This window comes from Podarcis vaucheri, assembly GCF_965113315.1.
Source record: "Podarcis vaucheri genome assembly, chromosome: 4".
NCBI classification, from domain to species: domain Eukaryota; kingdom Metazoa; phylum Chordata; class Lepidosauria; order Squamata; family Lacertidae; genus Podarcis; species Podarcis vaucheri.
The window spans coordinates 70424007-70445191 of record NC_138762.1 but is presented as its reverse complement, the minus strand read 5'-3'; the positions used below and the strand labels follow the sequence as shown (position 1 = coordinate 70445191).

At 40.8% G+C, this 21185-nt stretch overlaps 1 protein-coding gene across 2 annotated transcripts; it reads left to right on the top strand.

Moving 5' to 3' along the window:
• The first annotated feature begins 2200 nt into the window (after window positions 1-2200).
• Window positions 2201-19987, top strand: MSL3 (MSL complex subunit 3). Of its 2 annotated transcripts, none has more exons than XM_082220878.1 (13): window positions 2201-2710; window positions 6708-6790; window positions 7252-7347; window positions 8262-8359; window positions 9230-9321; window positions 10183-10305; window positions 11332-11492; window positions 13227-13385; window positions 13637-13899; window positions 14470-14579; window positions 15103-15202; window positions 16125-16209; window positions 17950-19987. In XM_082220878.1, exons 1-13 carry the CDS (start codon window positions 2213-2215, stop codon window positions 18047-18049), a joined length of 1968 nt encoding a protein of 655 aa, XP_082077004.1. In that variant the 5' UTR covers window positions 2201-2212; the 3' UTR covers window positions 18050-19987. The 2 variants fall into 2 exon arrangements, with proteins under 2 accessions (XP_082077004.1, XP_082077005.1); XM_082220879.1 differs by lacking the exon at window positions 2201-2710 and adding an exon at window positions 3149-3493.
• The last annotated feature ends 1198 nt before the right edge of the window (window positions 19988-21185 follow it).

Sequence of the window (21185 nt, the reverse complement as noted above, 5' to 3'; positions counted from 1 at the left end):
AAGGCCTTTGTCCAGAGCAGAAAACAGAATAAAGGGCAAGTATATAGCCAGTCCCCTTCATGGATGGAAGTGAGAGCTGGACCATAAAGAAGGCTGATCACCGAAGAATTGATGCTTTTGAATTATGGTGCTGGAGGAGACTCTTGAGAGAAGATCAAACCTATCCATTCTTAAGGAAATCAGCCCTGAGTGCTCACTGGAAGGACAGATCCTGAAGCTGAGACTCCAATACTTTGGCCACCTCATGAGAAGAGAAGACTCCCTGGAAAAGACCCAGATGTTGGGAAAGATGGAGGGCACAAGGAGAAGGGGACAACAGAGGACGAGATGGTTGGACAGTGTTCTGGAAGCTACCAACATGAATTTGACCAAACTGCAGAGGCAGTGGAAGACAGGAGTGCCTGGCGTGCTCTGGTCCATGGGGTCACGAAGAGTCGGACACGACTAAACGACTAAACAACAACAACACATAGCCAGTCAGGTTTCAAACCACAGCACTCCACAGAAACAGATTTCTAAAAGAGATATTCCATCTAAAAATGATTCAGATTAAGCACAAGTCCTGAATAAAGAATTATAACCAGCAAGTTTTTTTTATTGGTTTCTCATATCACTTAGTACTGCTGGGCTGAGCAGCAATAAACCACTTCTGGTCAACACAGCAAATATTAGGTCAATAGCTTTCTATCTTGGAGGTGCAATCAAATAGCGTTTTAAAACTGGACTTTTTTGCGATTTGGAAAGTGAGGTGGAAATGTGTTGTAAAGTGCAGCAATGAACAAATAATTAACTGGAAGACATGTAAGCATACACAAGCAAATTAGGATGAATGTATAAATGCTATAAATTACATGGAGTATGTGAAATTAACTCTTTATTAGCAGAAACCAGGCCAGCTCAGAGGAACCAGGCCTAATGAGCACAGCAACTCTTCTCAGTAGGTCTTGCCCCATGAGACAGTTGCGGAAGCTGAAGACCCCTTCCTTTCCACATCTGCCTAAATCTTCTCCTGTCCAGGGCTTTTTCCAAGCAAACAGAGACTGCATCTGCATGCAGCCAATAGTTCTGCCCTTTTCATGTGTCTCCTGCTTCTGGGAGACAGGGGAGAGGGGGAGAGCAACAGGAGGGGGAGACCCCTTGGCTTCTTCAGCAACCTGATTCATCTCTGCCTCTGGGGCCCCCTCATCTCCTGCTTCTGCACTTGTCTGCCACAGACTCTTCCTGCTCACTAAGCCCTGTTACATCTTCATTTTCTGACACCTCTTTCTCTCAGTCTTCTCCCTCTGACCACTTCCTGGGCTCTGAGGAGGTTCCCCAGCTGGTGCCTCTGTATCCAGCCTGTCCATGACACTGGAGAACAGCTGAATAAACAGGTGACCTTTTTTTTTTACCAAGCCGTGCATTGAGTAAAGCATACAATTTCAATACATGCTTACAAATGGGAGAATTTGGATCCATTTTGGCAGCTCTAAGGGCAGAACTAGAGTTAGGGCAGCTAGCCCACTTCACACTGAAAACCAGAATGTATATGTATGTATATGTATATGTATATATGTATTCATTATTGTTTATCTATTATATCTCCCCACCCCTGCCTTTTCTCCAAGGAGCTCAAGGCAAGGTATATACAGTGGTACCTCGGGTTACATACACTTCAGGTTACAGACTCTACTAACCCAGAAATAGTGCTTTAGGTTAAGAACTTTGCTTCAGGATGAGAACAGAAATTGTGCTCCGGCGGCGCGGCAGCAGCAGGAGGCCCCATTAGCTAAAGTAGTGCTTCAGGTTAAGAAGAGTTTCAGGTTAAGTACGGACCTCCTGGAACGAATTACCGTAAGTACTTAACCCAAGGTACCACTGTACAGACCCTCCACGTGTCCCTATTTTCCAGGAACAGTCCCAGATTCACAGAAGCCGCCCCGGTTTCTGATTTGATTCCGGAATGTCCCACATTTGCTTCGGATGTCCCAATTTTCATAGGAGAAATGTTGGGAGAGCTATGCGTCCCCTGTGCCATAAGTTAGAAGACATCTAAATATTAAATGTTAAAAATGTTTAGTATTTTGTTTTTATGTATGTTGGAAGCTGCCCGGAGTGGCTGGGGTATAACTAATAAAATGGACCATTAGCATTATGGAATAGGACGTCCCTATTTCCATCGGAGAAATGTTGGGAGGGTAGGTATGAATGTTATGGTTTCTGCACAACAGTTATGATGCATGAGGTTAAGCGACCGGTGGTCCAGCGGGCTCCATGGCTGAGCGGAGATTTGTTCCTCGCTCTTCGCGCGAATAGCAGCGGCGGCGGTAGCATCCCTCCCGTCCTTATAGCACATCCCACCCACATGACTAGCGAAACGAGGCATTGCAACCGCGTGCACTTGCTCGGGAGGGCGCCCAGCTGCTTTGCTGCTGCTGCTGCTGTTCCCGCGCGTTCTTTCTTCGCTCGCGGACTGTTTTTCAGCGAGGAGGAGGAGGAGGAGAAGAAGAAGACGAGGAGGAGGAGGAGGAGGAGGCGGGCTCAGCCGAGCCGCCTGCCTGCCTGCCTGCCTTTCCCTCCGCCCTTCTGCCGCGAGGCGTGGCTGAGTCTTCCCTTTCGCCATGATGAACAAATGACCTCGCGGGGAATGAAATTTAAATTCCGCAAAGGCGAGAGAGTTCTCTGCTTCGAGCCGGACCCGACCAAGGCGAAGGTGCTCTATGATGCCAAGGTGAGGATTCCTCCGCCGGGAGGGAGAGCGGGCACGCGCGCCTGGCCGTCTCACCCCCCCTCCCTTCCCGTGCGCGCGCGCGCGCGGTGCCCCCCCCTCCTCCGAGCAACCCGCCCGCTAACGGAAGCGGCGGCCTCTTTCTTGGGTGGCGCTTCCGGGTGTTGCAGCTGTTTCCTTTCCCCTCTGGGTGGCGGGGGAACCCAGCTCTGTTTGGCTCCCCCCCACCCCGCAACTCCCCCTCGCCCCACAGCCATTTGAGGGAAGAGAGGGGCTTTAGGTGCAAAGCAGCTTCCTTGGGCACCTCCATCTCGCTTGGACCCGTCTAAAGGGGCACATATTATTGGGGCATATATATGATTTTATTTTGATCCATTGCAGATACTACCGTTGAAGGAGAAAGGCGACAACGCAAAATTGGCACCAGTCCTCCTGCTCTCCCCCCCCCCCCGCGCTAGTCTCTTCGTCTTATTTTGACTCTTTTCTAATATAGGTTACCTGGTTACCAGAGGCTGTCCTTTTAAGGGACAACTTGAGACACGTGTCTGTGGGGTAACCGCGTGCCAAATTAGCTGCCCGTGTTCTCTCTAAGAGGTGGGTCTTACCAGCGCCTGGAGATTTCTCGGCTCAGGTGCAGGGAATGTGGGAAAATTGTCCCCACTTCTTAAAAGACAACACAGACCACCGTGTTTACTACCGGCTGGCTCTATTCTCTAGCTGTAGAACAACCCTAACCATATCGGCTTAGAAGTAAGCCATACCGAGTTCAGCGGGGCTTATTCCCAGGTAAACGGGGATTGCATTTTATTGCCTGGCCTCTGTTTACCGAATATTATCCGCTCAAGATGCTGCAAAGGTTATATAGAAGGCTGCAGTTGTGCCTTTTCTGCATGGCAAGGCCAATTCCATTGTTTTCCATAGGAGAGAAAAGCCTTCCCAATGACTTCTTAGCTGTGGGCTTCCTATAAGAAAGCAGGTTTATTTTGCCAACACTAGAAATGAATATCTCAATTCCATGCAAATTTACTTGGAAGTGATATTTATCCAAGTGTTAACATATTCTTAACAGCCATGTAGTAATTGGCATGTAACTCAAGTTCAGTTTATTCACTGACTACAGAGGCACTGGACGGCATGACCGTTTGCAGCTAACCAGAGTGTGGTACTTGGGTGTTCAGGCAGAAAAACAAAACTGCCTCATGCATTTTGTAATGTTTGAACTGGACCCAAGTTTGGACAATGAAGGCACTACCAACTTTTTAGCATGGATGGATTTGTTGTATACTTTCTACACCCTCCCCATGCATTGAAAATCAAACCTTTAATAATAGGGCATAGCATAAATAATCTTGCTTATAGTGAATGAGAACTGCTTTTTTTAAAGCATACTTTGTTTTATAGTAATATTTATAAGCTATAAATGAGGCTTGCATAAAACATTTAAGGTAATCTATATATTGAAACAAACTGGTAGGATCATTCTTTGCCATCTACCTATCAGTTTGAGAGGTTTCTTTGGGGTGTAGGACTGAAAATAATATATTTGGCTGTAATCTCAAGCATATTTGAAACCATTTCAAATGCTTGAAAAATATATTTCAAAATAGCTCAGGACTGCAGCTTAACACTGAATACAGTGACGGCAATTCCCTGGTATGTACACCAGATCCTTCCAATTCCTGTTATTCCAAACCAGATTATGCAGCCAAATTCTGTGTATACTGTATTTAGTTGGAAGTAAGCCTTGGTGAAAGATAGGTAGACTCATGTGCTTAGGATTGTAGCCATAAACCCCAAAGGGAACTGCAAAGGAAATAACTGGAAAAACTGTTATATTGCTTTTATACTCTGCAGCTTAATCTTATGCAGAGTTCGTCACACCAAAGTCCTTGTAATCAAAGGACTTTAGTATACTTAACCCTGCATATTGTTCTGGTATTCTTTCCTCTGTTTTGTGGCTTTTGAATGAAATTGTGTGTATATTGATGATGACTGTTAGAGACAGGTGGCAACATACGTTCATTTGCTTTTTAAAATGGATCTTCAGTAGCAGGCACACTGTTCAGCAAAATGCCTGCCAAGCCAGCTGCACCTGTCACCGCCTTTGTTTCCCAGAGTGCGTCTAGTCCAGGCACCCTGGAAAACAAGGATGGTAGCAGGTGAATATAGCTAGAGTCAGCTCAGGAGTTTCACAGCAGCTACAACAGGAAAGAGAAACTATGGCCTCACATGACGCCACCTGGTAAGGGGATGGGGGGGGGGGAAGCAGAGTGAAACTAGCATTTACCTTGCTATTATTTCTTGACACAAATACCCCCACCCACCCTTACCAAGCTGGTGTCGGGAAAAGCAGGGTTGTTTTCTTTTTTAGTTTTTTTTTAAAGGTGTGAGCAGACTCCCATCAGCATTGTGTGCTATCTGGTGAGTCGGGGGTGACAGCAGGCTGGGCAATTTCCCTCATCCCAGCTTGCCAGATGGTGTATCAGAAAGGGAGAAGGTTATTTCTTTTTTGTAAAAAAATGAAAAGAAAAAGAAGTTTTGATTAAAGGAAAGGAGGGTCAATTCTTGATGACACCTGATGGGGGTGGGGTGGGGGGGAGCACCAGGATGAGGGTAGTGTGGAGTGTGCGGGGGTTTGGCAGCTCCCAGAGGAAGTGATGATGGAGGAGAGTTTCAGCACACTGTGGTGCAGAAGCAAACAGCCAGAGTATGAACAATCAGGTTCTTCCTCTTTTCTGCATTGGTTTCCTCACTCAGTCTTCTCTGTTTATGACAAGTGCCTGATTGACTTTGATCTGCAAACGTTTTGCCCATCTCAGCCCTATTTTCAAAACACCCCTGGCACAAGTTCCATAGATCTGGTAATAGTGTTAGAAACTGAGTGATGAAAGCTAGGAGCTAAATGGCACCTTAAACCTAGGTCATGGGTGCAACAACGAAATGTCTAGGCATGCTTTTTAAAATAACAATAATACAAAGCTGAAAATGAATGAACTGCAGCTAAAATATTACGTTCATTTTTCACATGGTCTAGTCCTTCCCCTGCCCACCCTCCTAATATTCTTAAGAGGGTCTCTTCTCCAGTCATCAGAGAGTAGCTGGAAGTGGGGAGGCAGAAAAAGGCCCTCCTTTCCTTTCACTCAGCAGTTTTAATCTGAACTCTTAGGTGCAGTGCTGCGCCCAGAGCTCAGAAACTGCTTGCACTAATGAAATTCCCTGTCGCAAAATGCACCTAGAACAATGGGAGTTTCAAACAATGTCTGGCAATACTGGATATTAATAAGGCTACCATCTTCTATGCCCATTTTCCTGGGAGCAAGACCCATTAAACTCAATGGCATGTTTTGAATTGTACTGTTAAGACTGAAAAAGTACAAAGGTGTGAAACAATGTCAAGGTGTTTGCTTTGTTTTTACTCTGTTCAGTGGGAAGTGGGGGAAGAAGCAGAGTGGCCAGGGTGGTGCAGGTGAGAGAGACAGGATACAGTGGCATAGGGTTCCCAGATGATGTCTAGCCCAGGGTTTCCTCATACTGTACGTAGCAGCACCATTGGCTACACACACCGGTTACATTCCGCCTACTCCCTCGGCGAAAACTGCAGTTCCCAAGTGCATTGTATGCGGTTTCTTCTGCAGGATTTGAACACAACACCAGTTCCATTCTTCGTATGGGCTAGAAAACCAGTCTCTGAAGTGTTGTGACAAATAGAAATTGGTGATCCATCCTCAAAACAAATAATGCATTTGAAAAGAGAGCCGCTCAACAATCCCCTCACATTCTCAGTCACTAAATGTATTGTCTCTGGGTGGTATTCTTGGCTTGGTTCCCCAGCTCCTTTCTGAAACCGCAGTACTATTGCTTTCACATATGATATTGTCTGTAAGCCTTCAAAATAAACAAGCTTGCTTGGAAACGAAACTAATTCTCTTGGTCTGAAGTACAAACCTGTAGAATCTCTTCCCATGTTTATATAATAATGCACAAACATTTATAATTTCAGATTGTTGACATTGTTATTGGAAAGGATGAGAAAGGAAGAAAGATTCCAGAATATCTGATCCATTTTAATGGTTGGAACCGAAGGTGAGGATGTATTTAGTACATTGTGCATAGTGCTGCAAGTTCTTTTAATAATTCACGAATAAATAAAATGTCAAATAATCACACCTTTGCAGGGATTGGTACCTGTAATGCCCACCTGAAAGTCAGGCAGCAGTTTTAATCATGCTTATCTTGAAATAAATGTCACGAAAATTGGACTTGCTCCTGAATAACAATGTCCATGGCCAGATTGTGAGGGCCTGCCATCAGTGTAAGCGGAGGCGTACCAACTTAACTGCTTTGTGTAATATTTTGTGCATCCACTCATACAATAAAATGTATGCATGATCTCACTAACTTGGCTATCAAACTAAAAACCAACATTAACTAAATCCCAGTTAGCCTTTTAATTATGAACTGACCTGAAATCATATGTATTGTTTCAAATACTACTCCCTACTGTAATCTTACATTTTCATGCTTTTTTTTTTTTTAATACTCAGTTGGGACAGATGGGCAGCTGAAGATCATGTTCTTCGTGACTCTGATGAAAACCGCAGATTACAACGTAGATTGGCAAGGAAAGCTGTGGCTCGCATGTAAGGATCAAACAAAGTTTGCACCAATAGTAATATCTGTTAAATGCATACTCCTTTTACATACAATTGTGAGTTTATACCTGCTGAGGTGGATGTAGCTATTCTGTACTTCCAAGTGATTTTTTTTACTAAGCTTTTCACTGAACTCTTTTAGCACATTTGATGGAAGTCCATCTGTTCCCACTGGGAATTCTTAAAAGGAAAAAAGCTCCAAAAGCTAATATTCTTAAAACGTCCTATCCCTAGTAGTCAGAACAGTTGTGATGGGTGACAGGCTTATTAGTGCTTTGCCCTATGCTTTTTTATTAATCCTGCCCCTCTTTTGTGATTTATTTAGCTATAGCTAATTTTTTTTAAGCAATACCTTTTGTTTTCATGAGAGAAGCCGCATAGCTATATAGGTGAAGGACCCCACCCCCCCAGCAATAGCGGGAGCTACTGCTTTTATAGCTTGCTATTCTCCTTGGTAGTGAGAAAAGGCACCAGCAAACCAGTCTCAGTCTTCTCTCAACCCATTGCTGCAGTAGTCCTTAAAAAACTAGAATTGAAACTCCAGGATCAAATCATAGCTTCTGCTTTACATGGCAAGCACTAATCATAGTTAACCGGTTTGGGTGAATGAGTAAACTATGGTTTACTGCCAGCAAGGGAGGGGATTGCAGCACACCAGGAAAGGAGGAAGCATATGATAATAATAATAACTTGCCAAAGCTTTTTTGTGTAGCAACAACCTATAGTTAGCACTATATATGCATCAGTACCTATGTCTTTGAATCCGTTCATGTTCAGGGGAATGGCAAAACACAGGCATATCCTGAAGATTTATGTTTGTATGGTATTTTTGTACTCTTACTGCTTTAAGTAAAATAACAAAATGTTAGGTTGAATGGTAGGCTTTCTTAAATTTCTTTTAGGAGAAGAAAAGGAAAGAAAGGGCGTTGCAGACTGCCTGGTGTTGATTCTGTATTGAAGATCCTTCCTGCTGAAGAGAATGATAAAAGCAGTGAAAAATGTAAGTTTGGTGTCTGTTTTCTCTGCTTATGATTGAACTGTCTATTTTAAGTATTTATATATCAACTTTATCAGCACAAAAAGATTGATCTCTAGTCCTAAGAAGCTTACAGCCTTAAGCTAATAAGGGAAAGGAGGGAGAAAACAGAAGGTGCAGCTTTACTATCAGTTAAACTTCACATGTAAGTCTTGTGTACAGGAAAACTTACACTATTATTGGTTTGAATTGCTTTTTGTTGATGATAGTGTATGTCCTTCTAAAAAGTACATTCACCTGTAAGGAATTTGGCAATACTTCTGAGTTCAGGTTTGGAAATGAACATATTTGGGATTGGAATGGAACCATAGCCTTAAAAGCACATCAAATATTTAAGCTTTTCAACACTGGTAGTGGTAATTAGGAAGGTTTACCATACATTCTGCTTGTTCTGACACTTCAGCAATTAGAACTCTTCAGAATCTCTGTTGTGTAATGTCCAACTTATTGTTCCTTGTGAAACCAATTTATTTTCTGTAAATTTCCAATTACTGAAGCATTGTACTAAGGAGTTTCCCAATTACAGTTATTTTTCACTGATATTAAGAAAACTTCCACATTTTGTGATGAATGAATGAAACTTTATTTGCATCAGCCATTGGCCATAGCAACAAAAAACATTGTGATATACACAGAACAAAATAAAAGTCGATTATATAAAACACAGTTTGTGGTGTGTTTAAATGTGTTTAATTAGTTAAAAGAAAGATTGATAAAGTTTTTAAATAGGCAGATAAATCTAGCTTGAGGATTACCGGTACATCTCCTTTTGTCAAATGAAGTGAGTGGGTAAGCGTGCTAAATGTCAAAAGTAACTCATTTTTTCTTATACAGCTATAAGTAGTTCTTCTTCTGATGACAGTGATGAAGGCACAGATGAAGAAATAAAGAGTGAAGAAAGTGACGTGGATGAAAAAATAGAAATGGTATGCCAATACAGCTATCTTGACCAACAAATAAATATACGCCATAAAATACTTCATGGGCAACAATCAGAATTTTCTGGGTACCAAGTGTCTTACTCGCAAAAGATTAGCTTAATGTTTGCATACAATGTAAAAACATAGTACTATGTACCCTATGATTTTTGTCACTGGTATATCTCAGCAGACCAGTGATGGTAACCTTGGACACATGAACCTAGTTCCTCCCAAGCTATGCCCATTAAATATATACCACTTAATATTTCACAAATTGCTAATATCCAAGCAAGCTCCAATGGAACCTGGGAGCTCCACTTGGGAGCTGATTCCTGCCGCATTGAATTCAAGCCAGTCCAGAAAGGAAAAAATCAAATCTGATGTCAGGTGGTTGAGAAGTGGGTGGTTCCATCCATCTGTAAAAGTGACTCATGAGGGTTGGAGAACATCAGGATCTGGCCCATTGTTTGGATCCAGTTTCCCATTTTTCTGGTATACCATATAACTCCAGAATTGTTTTTCGCACTGATCATGGAGGCGTATTGTTTCAAAGTACAACCTAAATGTAATGTGACTTGCTCTCAAAATAATGAGTGATGTTACATTTAAAAAAATATATGTTATAAAGGACATTAACATATCTATGCAAAAAAAAAAAATGTTACTGTGCAGTTGTTTTAAGTGGGTGATGCAGCTAAGTCATATGTGGAGTAATTAGTGGACATAAGTTGGTTATGATTAACTTTAGCTAGCTACTAGCATCAGTCCTGGTTCGTATGTTATAAATAATTCCAATGTTTCTCTCTATGTAATTTACCGGTACAATGTATGAAAAGACTTTTTAAAATCTTATATGTATTTGTACAGAAAGAAGAGCAAGAGACTCATACTAAACGGGACATGGAAGAAAGAGCAATAAACATTGAAATTCCTGAAATCTTGAAAAAAAAGCTTGAAGAAGATTGTTACTATATTAATAGGAGAAAACGGGTATGAATAACTTAATCAAATGAAGATGTTTGAAAGCACTTATATCAAATTCTTGTATTCAGAAGACTGAACCATTTTAGTTGTTTGTTTCATAAGCTCTATGGAAGCTAGTGAAAGAGTTCTGGATTGATGATGAATAGCTAATTTATAATGCAGAAGGAGTAATTTTAAAAATAACCCGAATTCTGCAAGAGTATTATTTCTGACCACTTCTTCCATGCTATCCCAGAGGGAGGTTATAGCCTAAGGAAAGTACGTTTTGTGCTGCTAAGCTCTGGAGCTCTGAGAGGCAATATGATAGCCATCTTCAAGTATCAGAAGGGCTGTCACATGGAAAATGGAACAAGCTTGTTTTCTGTTGCTTCAGACAGCAGGACCCAAGCCAATGAATTCAAATTATGTGCTGGGGTATATGTAAAAAAGGTAAAGGGACCCCTGACCGTTAGGTCCAGTCGTGACCGACTCTGGGGTTGCGGCGCTCATCTCGCTTTATTGGCTGAGGGAGCCGGCATACAGCTTCCAGGTCATGTGGCCACATGACTAAGCCGCTTCTGGCGAACCAGAGCAGCGCACAGAAACGCCGTTTACCTTCCCACCAGAGCGGTACCTATTTATCTACTTGCAGTTTGACATGCTTTCGAACTGCTAGGTTGGCAGGAGCAGGGACCGAGCAACGGGAGTTCACCCGATCGCGGGGATTCGAACCACTGACCTTCTGATCGGCAAGTCCTAGGCTCTGTGGTTTAACCCACAGCGCCCTGGCACATATAAGTAAAATGAGTATAGGTTTTATTGGTGTACAGTAGGTAGCTGGTGCTACTGGAACTTCTATGGCTGCTTTACTCTCCAAACAGAGAAAGCTGGATGCAAGTTTCTCTTGTACACTTTATTTTTCTGAGTTCAGGCTTGTCTACTTAAATGTGTATTTCAAAAGAATGGTGGTAATCAGATCTCAGATGTCATGAACTTTTATTATGCTGTTGCATAAATAATTGCTTCAATTTGGCCATTGATTGATTCATCTAGCTGGTGAAACTGCCATGTCAGACAAATATAATAACCATCTTGGAATCGTACGTGAAGCATTTTGCCATCAATGCAGCTTTTTCAGCCAATGAAAGATCACGGCACCATCAGATGTCTTCACACACCAACTTGAATCTGCACTATATCCCACCAGAAAAGAAGTAAGTAAGCACTTTTTTGTTTTATGTATCTAAAGTATCGTGCTTGAAATGAAGGCATAAGTTTTCAAAGCGGTATGTGCTCACTTGCTGTAAATGAACTCTGTCATTCTGAGGATAAAGTGAAAGGTTAGCTGACACAAGCAAATCATAATGCTTGAAAATGCAATATGAAGATGGATCTCGTTGAGCTGTAAAGGCCATTGTAGGAGCTGTTAAAATTACCTTCCTAGTGGGGGTAATGTAGATGCAACTTAAGGAATTGGTTTGGGCACGTTTTGTCTTGGAACTAAAAGGCAATTGGTTTTTAAATAGAGATACGTTTGGCAGTCCTTTTAGTATCAACCTCATTTTCTGTCCCTGAGCATAATCTACAAAATTTAAGGTTCCCTAAATGGCAGCTCTCAGGAAACACCAGGTGCATATAGAGCCTTTTCTGTATGTCATTTATGTTTATATAAAGTCATCTTGTATAGTTAAGATAGTAGTAAGCAGAGTGAAGATGTAGCAGAGGGTTTAAATCTTCACTGTGTTATTTAAAGGGTGTGTGGTGTTTTGCGTGTTTGTTGATTTGGTTGTTTACCAAGTCATAATATCTAAATGCAGTTTCCCTCACCAGATACATCTCTTGCAAGAAGAAAGATAATATCAAAACAGATGTTTCATGCTAGTAGTCCAAACTCTAAACTCAAACAATAAGTTTTAAGTTGTTTCCAAAACCTTCTAAGCTCACTGCTCGCCTCAAATGACCTCACCTCTCTGCCTGCCAGCAGTACATAACTCATCCTGTCCCTAAGATCTATGTGAGTTTTTTCCAGTCCTACTTCAACTTCCCCTGCCGTCACCCCTTTCCCTCAAGTCTGTTTATTCTCAGCATATGATCTACTCTTCCCCTTCCTTCAGCAACCATTTTTCTGAGCCCTCTTTTCATAATTTCAGCTTCCTAGACCTTAGATTTCTGGCTTCCCCAAACAGCCTGCTATTTTCTTCCCACACTGCGTAAGGTTTGATTCAGTTACAGTGTTGTATCTTTGTCCTTGCTTGCTTCATATACTTTCATACCCTTTATACTTGTGATAATGTGACAGTTGTTTCTACAATTGTATGTTGGCTACTTTGTGTTTAATGGGGAATTGACTTCCTGTGAATCTGACTTTCTATTGTCAGCATCATCCCTGTGCAGCTCAGTCAGTGGGCGAGGAGTAGAGGATCACTACTAACTGGTCAGTTTTCAGCTTCTTCTGCAAAACTTCAGAGATACAGTCCCCAGCTTCCAGCCTGGGGCTTGTGATAGCTTAGAGAAGCTCTGGCCAGTTCATAAACACAGTGAAACATCAATGAATCCAGCTCTTCTCCAGAGCTTTGGGGTGGGAAAGGGAAGGGAATTCTCCTCAGTCTCATGGTGTGCTTCAGAAGCACTCCCATGTGGCGTGATGCGAGACCCATCCATTCCTCCACAGGGGAAGAACCTTGGTGACTTCAAATTTTGGCTGGCTATCAAGGAAGGCATTCCAAAATTTGTGGACCTGTACTCAAGAAGCGCAAATGCTCATGACTTTGTTCTCTTGCGTGTCAAGGCCCCATGACCACGCAGTTCCCTAGAGTTCAAATAACTTAAAATGTACATTCACTTACAATTTCTCTTAAAATTGTCTGCCTTATGACATGTTAACATATACATATTTAGTTAATTATAGAAAATATTTATGCATTTCTTTTGCAACCTTAACTTTCTAGTGTTGAATTGTGTAAAGAAATGGTGGATGGGCTAAGAATAACATTCGACTTCACTCTTCCTCTGATTCTTCTGTATCCCTATGAGCAAGCACAGTTTAAGAAGGTGACTTCCTCCAAATTTTTTCTTCCAATCAAAGAGAGTGTAGCAAACACTAACAGGTAGGTTTGGTGCTTCTTTTTTCCCTCTTCTCTAGAGTATAATTTAAGTAGATGGTGTAACTGCAGTGCGTTTAACCTTTGCTTGCTTTTTGTGATGGTGAGATTGGTTTCCAGTAGGCTAAGAACAAGTAGAAGAAAGTAGTTTTGAAAAACACGGAAGTCACATAGTTACTCTAGCTGATACTTTTTTGCATAACATACAGTTGCATCGCTTAACACTTTAGTGCACTGTTATTTTTCTCTTTCTTCAGAAATCAAGAAGAGCTTTCCCCAAGCCCACCACTTCTGAACCCATCGACTCCCCAGTCCACGGACAGTCAGCCTGTGACGGGAGAGTCAGTAACACCAAAACGCCGAAAAACCGAACCTGAAATACTGCAGTCCCTAAGGCGCTCCACACGTCACACATCCAACTGTGACAGATTGTCGGAAAGCAGTTCTTCACCACAACCAAAACGACGGAACATTGAGGCTCCTACGTCAATGCCAAAATTGTTTTTGCACCTTGAAAAGAGTATGTCGTTGTAGCAAGGTGGAGAAATTATTTAGTGGGGGCAGGGGGAGACACCATTTTGTTGTAAACATTATTTATCATCTGTTACTTTTTAAGAAGTAGGGAAGGACATTTGACATGTGCATGCTGAGTGTTATACTAGTCGTGGAAGAAAAGTAGGTACTGGTGGCACCGAAGCCTTTCCCTCTGGGTAGGTAGCAGGTATCTTAAGCTTGGGTGCATATAATTTCAACTGCCTTCACTACCCACTCTGCTTAAATAGACTTGCGTCAAACATAGAATAAAGCCCAGAATAATCAGCCTTTGACTGATTAATGTTCTGTGTCCTTTTAAATGTGTTCATGGGATGGGTTATTGGTGTATTCTTGTTTTTATTATGTATTTTGTGTTCTCGTTTTGTATTTTTATGTTGTGAACCGCCTTGTGATCTTCCGATGAAGGCCTGTATACAAGTTTAATAAATAACAAAAATAATAAATCATGCATTAATTTGGTTGCATCAGGTTCATTTGAATAAAAGTTCTGTTCCTGATTCAGGGAATAATATAGCTCTCTGCTTTTCTTTTGAAGAAACTCCTGTCCACAGTGGGTCATCGTCACCCATCACGTTGACTCCTAGCAAAGAGGGTGGGGCAGTATTTGCTGGTTTTGAAGGCAGAAGAAACAATGAATTAAACGAGGTAAGCTCTTAGTCTTAGCAGGTTCCTAAGATTAAATTACGTTTAAAGAACTAAATTTAGCTGTGAACCCAAGTTGTCCTTAGTCTCTTTCGGAAAAGAATAGCTGCACCTGCAAATGTACACATGGCTCCCTCTTTGCTGCTTCCCTAGCATGAGCGGAAACAATAAACCACAATCTCTTTAGTTCCAGACCAGATTATTGTGTCCAAACAGACTTTATGGCTTGTTTCTCTCCAAACAAAACATAGCATAGAGCCAAGGTTTGCTCTTGAATTACTAATTGTGGTTTGTGTGAGCAAAACAAGCTGAGATCCCTGGTTCAGATGTCATTTGAAGCAGGGATCGTAGTTTGTTGTTCCCACTGATGCTAGGTGAGGAACACAGTGAGACAGAGATCTACATTCATAATAAACCATTAATTATGGTTTATTGTGACGTATGAGCTGGGCCTATATAATCTCTTGGAGATATTATTATGGACCATGCTTTGATGTATTCTTAAATGTGCTAATTTTATGTTTAGGTGTTGTCATGGAAACTTATGCCAGAGAGCTATCCCCCAGGTGATCAGCCACCACCGCCTTCTTACATTTATGGATCTCAACATTTGCTACGCATGTTTGGTAAAATACATTTTTCACTTTGAAAATAGATTATGTATAGTGCTAAGGTCCTATACACAGTTACTTGGATGTAAATAACGCTTTGTCCCAATGAAGTTTGGATTGGATTTCCACAGTAGCACTCTTCCAAATAAACAATTTGAGCTCTTGAGAGAATTTGAGTTTCTCTTTTAGGTATTCTCCCATATCCAGATATACTTTATCTACTCCATCTTCAGACCCTGGTGCAAGAATTCAAATACTGAGTGCTTCCTGTTAAACTAGTATTATGTTTGTTCAAACTGGATGCTAACATGGGAACCCAGCTAGTTCATTTCTACTAACTGTTGTGCTGGGGGAGAAATAAGGATGGGATACAGTGGTGGTTGTTTTAAGCATCACATGTATTTTGGGGAGCTGCTTTGTTGAGGGTCACTGCAGATGCACCTGAACTGTCACTCGTTGAAGTGTTACGAAAAGCTGGTAGTACAGCTCCAAACTGGAAGACAAGCTATTTTAGCAATCAAGTTGAGCTGCGCATCCTTGCAGCATATTTCTCATTTGATTTAAGTACTTTTATTAACACATTTTTTGTTCCACAAATAATAAAAAATCACTTGTCTACTTAACTAGAGGCACCTCTTGACTTGATCTAGTTGTTTCGAATTCTGATGAACAGCATAGCAGGGCACATTTACTATCTTCGTCAGAAATTGTTACAGGCTGAGCCACAAGCCATTCTGTATGCCTTGAGGATCAATATACCTTTACAAATGGAAGAAAACCACCAGAGTATTCTATACTCATGGAATATTGTATTGAGCAGTGGGAAACTTAACTAAACTTTAAAAATTCACTTTTTTTTTTTTGTCTTTAGACGGTTGCATAGAAACAGATTAAAAATTAACTATGATATTGTTTTTTCCCCATTTTGCTTTTACAGTAAAGCTTCCAGAGATACTTGGGAAGATGAGCTTTCCTGACAAAAACCTAAAGGCATTAGTAAAGCACTTTGAGTTGTTCCTAAGGTAACTTGACCGTGAATTATAGAAAGTCTTTAAGTCTAACTGTTCCAGGGCACCTAGTAACTGCAAGAGCAATCATTTTAATAATGGACGAGTCCTGTGCTATATGACTGTCTTACAGCTTAGTCTGTAAGAAAAGTGAGAGGGTGTGCCCAAGAAGTTAATTTTACCTTCACAAAGGGCTTCCCGTTAACATTTTATATAATAAGAAGCTGACACATTGTTTGATTTGTGTATCCTCTGATTGCACATGTGAAGTGAAGTGGGAGCTTTGGTGTAAGGAGTGCTTTAGATGCACAACAGGATGTGCATGATCATTACATGATGTCCAATGCTGTCCTTAGCATCCATTCTTGATACACCAGTGCTTCAGATTGGTCTACCAATTGGTGCACACAGTTGCCCTTCAGAATTGATATTTGTTCATTATATAGAATACTGAATTAGCATTTCTGCCGTATAATACTAACTTGATCATTCTTCTGATTTGAGTTTGCAGCTAGTCTTATTTGTAGGAGGAGTAGGCACTGTGGAATTCAACTTGCAATAATGAAATGTGACCACTAGTCTGTACCAATATGCAGTTAATACAGTGCCAGGCAACATTAGCTATAATACATAACTGAGAGGCTGCAAGTATATTCAGTTAAGCCTTAGTTAGAGAAACTAGCGTATTTTTAGGCTGTAACCCTCTGCCCAGTTACTTGGGAGTAAGCCCCATTAGACCCAGTGGGCTTACTTCTTAGTAGACAAGTGTAGGATAGTATTGTCAGAAGCTGTAACTGAGAGATGACGTAAAATTGGTTCAAAAAAAAAAGAAAGGAGCTTTATTTTTATTTCTCACTGCAGCATAAAACCATCATAGAACACATGTCTGGCTCAGTCCCTGCAATCTCCAGTTGGGCTGGGAAGGATTTCTGCCACTTCCATTCTGTGTCAATGGATTAAAGGGCTCTGCATGAGGCAGCTTTAGTGGCCTATGAAAGTGAGATTGCTGCTCCTACTTATGCCAAAAAGTAGAGCTGTGTAGAACAAACCTCACTGTTGGCACACCTACCAGTCCAGTTTTTCATCCTCCCTGCTCAGAGAAGGCAGCTCTGTACACTCTTTTTATTATTTGAAAACAATATTTCCCACCTCTTCTTCTCTTTATCCCTGTGATTTGAGAGAGAAACCGTGAGGACACAGTGGAGGTGGCACCATGTCCTGTGGAGAGCCTAGCACTCTGTCAATCCCTCAGAGGAGAGAGAGGGCAAAGAGTGTTTGTTGTAAGCATATTGCAGATTCAAGGAGAACACCAAAGGGTTAAATTAAAACCTTTTCATGTGTATTACAAATGACATTCTAATGTCCTTGGGAAATCAAAAAGCAAATGGTTACAACAACAAATAACTGTGCATGTTCAGTGATGGTAGACTTTAGCTTCTTAATCTCAGAAACCATGCAGATTGCACAGGAAATATAAATTGTAACATGTCTCTGAATTACAAAAATACTTGGCTTGAAGTCAGCAAATAATACATTAGAGAATTACAAGCTCACCAAATTTGAGTTGTGAACTGACTAATTTTGATTTTCAGCAGCATCGCTGGAAATGTGGCAAAAAGACTCCAAAATCCTGAAGGTGTGACTCCCATTAAGGAATTTGATTTTTGTAATATTCACTGTTGGATGTTTGAAAAATTACCTATGTAGGTATGTTAAAGAATTACAGAACTGTTAATACATATTCTGATTTTCCAGGTTTTTGGCAGAATACCATGACGACTTTTTCCCAGAATCATCTTATGTCGCTGCCTGTGAGGCCTACTATAGTACAAAAAATCCACGAGCCATCTACTGAAGCAATCCATATTGACATAACCAACTGTACATACTCCATGGCTACTACTTTACTTCACTACTTCAAGAGAAAAATCAAAATACATTGTTGTAATATTACAAAGGGAGTTCCTCTAAGTCATTCTTTTGGCATAAGAGAATCACATTTCATTTCAGAGGTATGCTGACATTGCATTCTAGCACTAGATAACCTTCGCTTCTAGATAAAAGAAGCTCTGCATTGACTGCTGATGCATAGAACTGCATACCAATAAAGTGAGGAAAAGGAATAGAAGCATTAGAACAGACTTCACGAGAACCAACCATGCTGCGTTCCACTTTAACATAAGCTTGCTTCACCTTGAATTCCCAGAACACCACCTCCATTTAAGGCGAATCTAGGAGTGACTATTGTACAAGTTTTTCTCATTTGGAATTTATAACTCATTACATGAAGCTATTTTGACATAAATCAATATTTATAGAAGAAAGAATAAGCAAGTGTTGTGTTAGCATGATCTCAGCTTCAAGATTTCTGTGGTTGTGGGGGGGAGGAGAAACCCAGGATTGCTTTTAAGGATGCATTTACATTTTCCCACGGTAGGTGTGTTGGCAGTGCCTGAATAGCTTGGATTTGGATTAATACACCCCATACGTGATTTGAATTGCTTTGGTGATTTTTTATTTTTTTGTCAGCAATTGTTAAGAACAGGGCGTACTTGTTCTCGGGAATGAAGAATGCCACAGTGACAATTACTTTGGCAAGAGTTCTGAAAACCAACAGTGGCTGCTAAATGAACCTCTGATATGCGCTGTTCAGCTTGAGATGCAGATTTTGTTTAGATTAGTTTAGGAGTATGTGTGCTGCTACATAGGTAGAGATCTGGACATACAGTTGCCTGCTGGCGTTATCTTAATGTGGCAACTGTGATGATATATAAATGAAATAGATCTTGTTTCATATACTAGCTAGACTTAAATAACCTTTAGAGTTAGACTCATATGCCCATGCCAGCAAAAATAGCTTGCTCAATTAAAAGACTTTAATTTAGTCTCTGTAATCAAGAAAGCCAGTAGGCAAGTAAGAAGGGCTCACACTATCACTTAAGTAGTCTGATACTGTATCCACACTACTTGAAAACACCCCCCCCCACACACACACTAATTTTATTAGGCTTTGTATTGGTCAGCTTAACTTACGAATTAAGAATTTAATATTTCCATGGGACAGAGTTCCCTGAATACTAAGTGGCCATAAATATATTTTGTAGTAGTAGCAGCAGCAATTGGTTCAGGCACCAAAATACTTCACACTTGTGTCATCGCTCCCAAATGTTGGGATAATTCACCTAGATGATTTCTCCCTAACAAATGATTGCAACCTGTTTTCTTAAACAAAATCCCAGGTTATGAGCCTAGTCAGTTAATAATTTTGAAGCTGCAGGGAAAATAGCTTTAGACTCCAACCCCACTGACACACTTTCACACCTTAAAGCTTACTAGGCGTTGTAGCTTCTTGAGATAACATAGAGAATGTTAGAGGTACCAGTATGCCCATGTAGATAGCAGGCCTACTATTGTAACAGGCTGGCTTGTGCAGGCAGGAGACAACTGTGGGTAGAACGGTTGCAAGGTGTGGCGGGGCCATTTAATCTGTGGACTATTGCTGTTTCGGGTGCTAGAGTTTGATAAATGTATTGGTTCCACACAGGTTTGCTTTCTGGCGATAGGTCCTAAAGTGCTTTGAATGATTTTGGTCTCCAGTTTGAAGTTTTATAATGACAAAAGCATTTGATAGCCTTGATGTAAATATTGTTTGTACAAAATGGTTAAAATAATTAATAAGTTAATATAGAATAATAGCAAAACTTGATGTGTAATTCCTTCCATTGTGTGTTCAGCTGTATGGCAAATGTCTTTTGTTGTATTCACTGTATAGAAATAAAATGACTGAAGTGAACCATTCCTTTATTTATTTATTTATTTATTTATTCATTTATGCATTTTACATATCTTAGTATATTGATTATCATTGTTTATCTTACACTCTTTGACTTCTATACATTTCCCTCCATGGGGTCCTATTTAATCCTTGTTGAGCTGCTTCTCCTTAATTACCAAAAGTGAACCATTCCTGTGTAGTTGCTGTTAAACTATTAAAAAAAGCATATTTGGGAGCCCAAAATACTACTTTGTGTATCTGTTAATTTGCTAGTGCAGCATGGTAGTTAAAAGCCCTGTTCAAAAGGATTGTGCCCATCCTGTTTTCTGGGTACTTCACTCAAAAGATCCAGTCCATATCCAATTCTTTCTTACATTTTCTTGCATGTAACCCAGAGTATGGGTTCTTAGATCCACAATGCAAGGAAGCATAATTAAAATTTCTTTATAGATACTTTGCATATTTTCTTAAATGAGAAATGCTATTTCACAAAACTGAAAAAGTGGTCTACTGCTACGTAGAGAAACTTTAAAGGGGAAGTCCAAGGCCTTTTTCTGGCTTTCTTCAGATTACCTTGCTAACTCACTAGCCTCATCTGCCCCTGATTAAATTATTCTACATAGTTGTTTACCCAGGTATGTACTCATGCACATGTACAGAAAATAAAACACTGCTTTGTGTTACTATCTATATTCATATCACACTATGTATAACTATTTCTAAGGAAATGCAAAAAAATAGACACGAGCAGCCACAACTTTTTCCATGACTAGGCTTGTCCACACATCCACTTGTCCCCCTTCCCCCCAGGGAAACCCAACTCTTGATGGCTGAATCGGAAGAAATGTCAGTTGAGTTTTCCAGGGAAAGCAGGTCTTTGAGGGGAAAGTGACAGGACAAGCAGAAAATCTCCTTAGGCACAGGAGAAGCAGAAGTGTGGATGACCCCTGTATCTGAGATAAAAATCACTGAATTATGTACTGATGCCCTTTCTAGATAAACAAGTTGGTCACTTCTATTAATCTTCTATTGTTAGAAGGCTACTTCTATTTGTGTGAGTGAGAGTAGACCTAGATCGGTAATTCTGCTGCCATCATCTATTTTCTCCACCTGCCAATTAGTCTTTCCTCCATCTGTGTGATGATCCTAGAGTACAGAATGCATCCAATGGGCGTTGAGGGAAATATGAGAAGGCATTTATAATTATGATAAAGCA